General features: G+C 38.9%; 1 protein-coding gene across 1 annotated transcript in view; it reads right to left on the bottom strand.

Moving 5' to 3' along the window:
• Positions 1–6,799: 6,799 nt before the first annotated feature.
• Positions 6,800–8,207, bottom strand: part of ENTHD1 (ENTH domain containing 1) — a 187,121-nt gene continuing 185,713 nt past the window's right edge. Inside the window, exon 7 of the mRNA XM_058568317.1 lies at positions 6,800–8,074. Coding sequence (XP_058424300.1) covers positions 7,470–8,074 — 605 coding nt within the window. The 3' untranslated portion in view covers positions 6,800–7,469. The remainder of the gene's footprint in view (positions 8,075–8,207) is intronic.

Below are 8,207 nucleotides of genomic sequence, written 5' to 3'. Positions count from 1 at the left end.
CTCTTCATCTCCAAACCAGTGCTTAATACGCTCTAGCTCTGCCCCAGCCTCTGCTAATTGGGGTCTATACATGAAAGAGGGCAAGGAAGGGCAGGGAGTGTGGGTGGAGGCAGACAGCTCTTCAGAAACAGGGGGACCAAAAGAAGAAGATTCAGAGGGTCTGGCGTGGCAGCTTCAGCCAAGCGGTCCTAGGAGTAGGGGGTGACAGGCTGGAGAGCAGGATGGACCTGCCCATCTTCCCCACTTTTTTTTTTTCCAGAAAGATTATTTATTTATTTATTTATTTATTTATTTATTTATTTATTTATTTTTGTGAGGAAGATCAGCCCTGAGCTAACATCCATGCTAATCCTCCTCTTTTTGCTGAGGAAGACTGGCCCTGAGCTAACATCTATTGCCAATCCTCCTCCTTTTTTTTTTCCCTTTTTCTCCCCAAAGCCCCAGTAGATAGTTCTATGTCATAGCTGCACATCCTTCTAGTTTCTGTATATGGGACGCGGCCTCAGCATGGCTGGACAAGCAGTGCATCGGTGCGCGCCCAGGATCCGAACCCCGGCCGCCAGTAGCAGAGCACACGCACTTAACCGCTAAGCCACGGGGCCAGCCCCCTCTTCCCCACTTGCTTATCCCAGCCAACCGCACTACCGCCCACCTGGCTACCTTCATCTTGAATTGTGAGGCAGTGGTTACAAGCACAAGCTCTACACCAAGACACACCAGGTTCAAGGGCTGGCTTTGACCCTTCCTACTACCTCTGTGACCCTGGACAAGTTCCTTAACTTTTCTTAGCCTCTGTTTTCTCATGTGCAACATGACAATACTAGGCTCTTCCTGGTAGGGTTGTTGAGAGCATTAAAAAGTGCTTAGAACATTATTAGCATTCAATAACTGTCCACCATGATTATTATATTATTGTTACTAGTAATAATAAACCAAAATTCTGGAGCTCATCTTTGACTCATTCCTCTCTCTCACCCCCCCATTTTTAATAAGTCACCAGGTCCTAGAACTTCTCTGTTTTGCATTTGGCTCGTGGTGTTCTGTGTTAGGATAAGAATGGTGTGGCATACACTATAGGGGACAGGCTCTCCACTGCAGCACAACTGAACACAGAGATCGTGGTAGTTTATTATGGAATTTTACTGTCTGAATAGCTACCAATGCCTACAGCCATCCTTCTGCAATAACTACCATATCTTTCAGAACTTTCTGCACCATCAGCAAAAAAACAGAATTTGAAATTACCAAACAAAATCATCTTGCAAACCTAATTTCTTCTGAGCCAATTTACTCTTTTCTAAGCCTGCCTGCTGATAAAAGGTGGCACATATATTCTGGCATAACAATAATATGCTTGGCTTCCTCAAATTACATGGTGTTCTGCAAGAAATAAAAATTTCTCAGTTCCACATATCTAAACCCTTTTATCACATCTCAGAATCCACTCTTCTAAAAATAAAGTGAAACCTAGAAAAACAGTCCCCAGTACACTGAATATGTAACTGATTCATAAGGCTGTTCTCAGGGCTCCCTTTCTCTGTAAAATGAAGACACACAAAAGAAGGGACTCCTTGCAGAGAAACCACTGTCACAACCAACTCATTTGGTGGGAAGATGAGTCGCCAAGGTCTCCAAAAACTCTTTTTAAAGTCTATTTTTATCAGTTTGTGAATGGATTTTGGAAACCCTTTAACCTCCAAATTTCTATGACACTTTATTTTCAATGTGCTCCATTTACGTGTTGCTCAGCCTTTTTCTTTTATTCAGTCTATAAATGCTGCCAACCGTCACCTGCTGTGTCACCGCATCAAGCGCTCACATTTCTGACCCAGAGTTTTGCACATCCTGTCCTCAAACTCACCTATTTCTCTCTTGCTCCCAGCTTTCTGTACACGCTGTTCTCTCTGCCTAGAAAATTCCCTCTCTACTTGCTTGACTAACTCCTGCTTATCCTTCGGGATTCAGTTTGGACTCCATTTCCTCCAGGAAGTGTTCCCTGACCCCCCAAATCACAGCTAGTCATCACTCTTCACCAGGCCCTCCCACGCCATCCTGTGCTCCCCAAATTCAGAGACTCTCCAATTACCCATTTCTCTACCTAATTTCCATTAAACTGTAACTCTGAAGACAGCACTGCATCCATCTTGTTCGCCACCGTGTTCCCAATGTCTAGCAAATTGCCTCCTCGTAATGGGTGCTTAACAAATATTTAAAGAATGAACACACGAGTAATTTGACAGTCAGTAAACTGTACAATATTTTTATAACTGCCTTATAATAAGATCTTCAAGTTCCAAGAAAAATACTTAAGAGAATAACATCTAATGGAGTATTTTTTTTTTTTTTTTTTTTTTTTTTTTTTTTTTTTTTTTTTTTTTTTTAATAATTTTATTTATTTATTTATTTTTTCCCCAAAGCCCCAGTAGATAGTTGTATGTCATAGCTGCACAACCTTCTAGTTGCTGTATGTGGGACGCGGCCTCAGCATGGCCCGAGAAGCAGCGCGTCTGTGCGCGCCCAGGATTGGAACCCGGGCCGCCTGCATCGGAGCGCACGCACTTAACCGCTAAGCCACAGGGCCGGCCCTCTAATGGAGTATTTTTATTCTGAGATAATTACAAAGTCAGTCAGAATATACCCACTCTTAATTTAAGCCAAGTTTGTTCTATTCATTTAATGGAGTTGGCTAAATAGAAACTCAAATAAGTGCTTGTTAATTATGCTAATTAACAAACGGCTGAATTAAAATATATGAGCTATGTAAGACCCAGTTACAATCTGTGGTTCCTACGTGCGTGGAAGCAGCACAGAGAAAGTGAGGTAGCTTCTCAAAGGGGTGGTTTTTGTTGCCTCAGTTATTAATGGGGTTTCTCTGAGCAAATTTCCAGACACCTAGTTCAGAACCTTCTTGTGAAGGGGCGGGGGGAGGCAGCCGTCTCCTCTGGAGGTTTTTGCTTCTCCACTCTTAGCAATGTATGGCTAAGAAACGTTATAGCCAGTACAACAAGGAGATATTGCATCCTACCATCCCCTAAGGGTCCATTGGTGGATCTCCCAGATGTATGAAAAAAGCCAACAGATGACGTCTTCAGATTTCATCCTTATTTTACGCTCTATTTTATTTCCTAAAGAGGTTTACTTGCCCAATAGGTCATTAGTGGTATCATTTCAGTAATCCTGGAATTCATATTTTAGCTTAAGTTACTTCCTTAGATAAATCCTCCCTGAACTCCTTCACCAGGTCAAATCCTACATACCCTTTGCCAGAACCACTAGCCTTTTACATTAAAAAAAAAAAAAAAAAAAAAAGAATTGGATTAATCTATCAAATTTCTCCAGAACTCTAGAACTCAAGCTCTGTGAGGACAGGAACTGTATCTGGTTTTGCTCACCACTGGATCCCCAGGGCCTGGTACAGTCTTTTGAATAACAAGTACTCAAGATAGAGACCTGATAGGCAAAAGATCACAGAAGCCATTTTTCTCTAAGGGCATTTGTTGGGTTCAACAAATTCCAACTTTCATTTTGATGACCTTGAAAGGTGATAGGAACAGAAATCACCTCACACAAGGTGGGAAGTCTAACAAGAGATGCTCCTTCCACCAAGTGGAACCCCAATGGCTACCCAGTAAGAATGAATTGGAGATGAACCTTTATGAGGAATTTAAGTCTGGGATAATGTGCGTATTCTAGAAAACTTCAAGCCATGACCTTGATTTATCTAGCCAGTATGGTGGTGCACGAGCACCAGACACTTGGCAGAAGCAAAAAAACAAATTCTTGTATTAATCATACAAATAAATTTTCAAGTGTCATGACCAGCACGTAGTCAAAGATAATCAGGTACACAAGGAAACCTAACATCACGAGCACAAATCAGCAAGACAACAGATAACAAAAATAGACCCACAAAAACTCTAGATGTTAGAATTATCAGAGAGTCTAATACACTTGGAAATTAAGAAATATACTTCTGAACTTCTTCATGATAGGAATTAGAATATATTTTGAGCCAAAGGACAATGAAAATATTACATACCAAAATTTCTGGTAAAATGATGCAGGCACTTCAGAAAATAGTTTGGCAATTCCTCAAAAAGTTAAACATAACAGTTATCATATGACCCAGCAATTCCACTCCTAAGTATATGCCAAGAGAACTGAAAACATACATTCACACAAATGTTCATAGCAGCATTATTCCTAACAGCCCAGAAGTGTAAACAACCCAAATGTCTATTAATTGATGAATGGATAAACAAAATGTGGTATATCCATATAATGCAATATTATTCAATTATAAAAAGGAATGAAGTACTGATACTACAACATGGATGAACCTCAAAAACAGTATGCTAAGTGAAAGAAGCCAGATGCTAAAAGTCACATATGATTCCATTTATATGAAATATCCAGAATAGGCAAATTCATGGAGAGAGAAAGTAGATTAGTGGTTTCCAGGGGCTTGTAGGATGGGGAATAGGATGTAGCTACTAACAAGTATGGGATGCCTTTTTGTGGTGATGAGAATGTTCTAGAATTAGATAGTGGTGATGGCTGTACAACCTTATGAATATACTAAAACTACTGAATTGTACACCCTAAAAGGGTAAATCTTATAGTATGTGAATTATATCTCAATTTTTAAAAATTTGTGGGTTGCAGCTATATAAAAAACTTATAGCCTTAAATGCATATATTAAACCATCCTTAATAATTTGCTAGCAAGAATACTCTCTAATTTACTTACTATTTTTACTAGTAAGAATTTTATACTAGTTTGCTTGCTATTTTTACTAATAAAGACATGCCTGAGACTATCTGCAAGAAGCATTAAATTATAAAAAGTAATATAACAGATTTTAAAAAAACCAAGTAGAATTCTAGAAATAAAAAATACAATAATTGTATGAAAAACCTGATAGGAAGGTTTAACAACAGATTAGACACAGCTGAAGAGAGAATTGGTTAACTGTGTGCCTGTCTGTCTGTCTGTCTATCTATCTATCCTATCTACATAATGTGTATATTGACATAAACATGTTTAGCAAGAGAGGGAGATAAGAAAATATGGCAAAATGTTGAGAACTGGTGATTGTAGGTAAAGGGCATATGCATGTGCAATGTACAACTGTACATTTGAACATTTCTTTCAACTGTTCTGTCCTAAAACTTAAAAACTGGTAAAAAGGGTAGCATTTACAACAGCATAAAAATATCAAGAATGAAGGATTAAATCTTTAAAAAAGAATAGAAGTCCTCCGTGGGGGAAATTATGAGTTTATTGAGAAACATTAAGAGAAGACCTATATGAACACAGAGATATACTAGGTTCATAGACTGGATGGCTAAACTTATAAAATTTATAAGAATAGACCTATTTAAATGTAGAGATATACTGTTCTCATGGATTGGAAGATTAAATTTGTAAAAATGTCCACAAATTGATTAACAGATTTAAAGCAACTTTGATCAAAATCTAATAGGGCTTTAGAAAGAACTTGACAAGGTGCTTCTGAAATCATATGGAAGAGAAAAGTGCTAAGAACAGAAAAACACTCTTGGCTTCCAAACACCACACACTATTGTTTTGTTCTTACCTCAGTGGTGGCTCCTTCTCAGCCTCCTTCATTGGTTCCTCAATTTCTTCCTGGTCTCTTTATATTAGAATGCCTCAGGGCTTAGGCCTTCAACTTCTCTCTCCTATTACACTCATTCCTTTGATGATTTTGTCCAGTCTCATAGCTTTAAATAACAACCAATTACTAACTCCCAGCCTCCACTCCAATCTAGACCTCTCTCTCAAACTGAACTCTTATATCCAACTGCCTACTTGGCATCTCCACATGAATATCTAACAGACATCTGAAATTTAACCTATCCAAAATTGAATGCCTCAAAATTTTCTCTATCTGTAACCTTCCTCATCTTGAAGTTGATGGCAACTTCATCTTGAAGTTCAGTTGCTCAGTCCAATATCTTGGATTCATCTTTGACTCCTCTCTTTCTCTCATATATTTTATCTAATCCATCAGCAAATCCCCAAACTAATGACTTCTCACTTACCTTCACTATGCCCACCCTGGTTTGAGCCACCATCAGCTCTTATCTGGATAACCGCAGTAGCCCTCTAATTGGCTTACCTGCCTCACCCCAGTCCCGGCATCCCTTGCCCCACCAAGCCAAAGTGATCATTTAGAATATAAGTCACATCATGTCATTTCTCACCCTAAACTCCTATCATCATTTTTATTTCACAGAGTAAAAGCCAAAATCTCTAACAACGGTTTTCAAGAGCCTATATCATCTGGCACTGCTCCCTGCTTTTTCCTCCATGACCTCAAATCTCCTACTCCTCTCCCCTTTCCTCACTGCACACTGGTCTCGTTGACATTCCTCGACACATCAAATATCCTCCTACTTTAGGGTCTTTGCACTGACAGTTCCCTCTTGTTCTTAACCCAGTTTGTGTGATGAAAATCAGTTTTGGATTAGGAGTGACACCCAGGCATTAGAATATTTTTTAAATGTCCCATATTTCTTCAAAATAATCAGGCTAAATACATAATTTAGCCTTTAGTTGGTAATTATTGAAATTGAGTGATGGGAACATGGACCCCCTTACACCATTCTCTCAAATAAATATAAAACAAAATAGAATCTTCTCTGGTGATTCTATGTGCAGCAGGGCTGAGAAGCCCTGTTCTATCATCCCCAAACTAGATCACTTGGCCCATAAATATAATAATTGAGACATTTCTATTTGAAGGGCTGTCTCAGTGAATTAAAAAAATACACATACAATGAAAAATATCAAATTTATTTTCTGAAATACAAGAAAAAAAGAGTATGCATTTGAATTCACTTTGCAATATACATTAACAATAAAAACACCTGTTTCATATCCTACTTGTCTCAACTTAACTCCCAACCAGCTGTGGCATCCACAAGAAGAGAAAGAAGATTTCTGGCCCTTGGTTTGCAGAACCTGAAACTTGACATGAGAACATGTGACATGTATACCCCAGACTCACCCCATCTCAGTCAAGGCAAAGGCTTCTTAACAATGAAGCTCCATAGAGTTGAAAAATAAAGGGCTTTTTACTGCCTACTTATCCAAAAACTCTAGAATAGTCACTTGCAGTTTGAGGTCTTACCACAAATTTCACTAATGTTTAACATACTTTGAGGTAAAGTACAGAGAATGAAAAAATAAATTCTCTTCAGTTTCAAATGAACTAATATCTAAATATGAAGATATTATCAAAGGGGAGACTTTTTCTCTTTAAAAAATAAACTACCCAAATGAATTTATTGGTTTGAAAGGTACTTGTTAATAAACCTGACAAGGAAAAAATCAAACCATCACCGTATTTTTGCCACAGTAATGAGGATCTATACAAGGTTAACTTCTTAGTCTTTGGGAAGTGGAATCTCATGAGTTCTATCAAAAATAGCTATTGAGATGATTACATTGGATCTGAGTTCCCCTCAGAAGACTGGGGAACCTGCAAAGACTTGCTTATTTGAGGACTAGTCTCATTTATGCTTACCAGATGGCTATTGATGGCGTTAAGTTCTTGTAACACCATGCCCAGATCTTCGTGTAATTTGACTATCGCATTTTTTACCTCCCCTAGAAGAACTTCAATGGAATTGTTTGCTTCAGGCTCCCTAGGCAGGCCTTCGGTTGTCTGAAAACCAGAATAGGACACAGAGGTGAAGTGGCCTACATTTTGGGTGGAAAACTCTACCCAATTATTGCTGGAAATAAGACTTGTCTTCTTTTGTGCAGAATCAGAGTTATCTGGAAGAATTTCCAGTATATTGAGGTTGTCGTTTTCTTCTTCATCAGAAGACACTGGGCCCCTAGGAGCAAAGGGGTGATGAGCCCTGGCTGTCTTATCTTTATCTTTAAAGGAGGCAGAAGAAGATTGTTGATGGGACAAAGTCCAGAAGGAAGGTTCGGCCAAAATCGGGGGTAAGAGATGAACTGATTTCTCTGGTGAGGCTGAACCAGGAGATGACAAGGATAAAGCAGAAAAAGAGGATGTTCTCTCAGAGGTCGTTGAAACTGAAACATATAAATGAGAGAGAAAGATTATGCAACACACAAAGGAGAGTAATAGCTAAAATAATTTTACAATGTAAAATCCTGGGGGCCGGCCTGTGTCTTATCGGTTAAGTGCGCGTGCTCCGCTACTCGC

Source organism: Diceros bicornis, chromosome 25 (genome assembly GCF_020826845.1).
Source record: "Diceros bicornis minor isolate mBicDic1 chromosome 25, mDicBic1.mat.cur, whole genome shotgun sequence".
Taxonomy (NCBI): Eukaryota; Metazoa; Chordata; class Mammalia; order Perissodactyla; family Rhinocerotidae; genus Diceros; species Diceros bicornis.
This window is presented reverse-complemented; position numbering and strand designations above follow the sequence as displayed.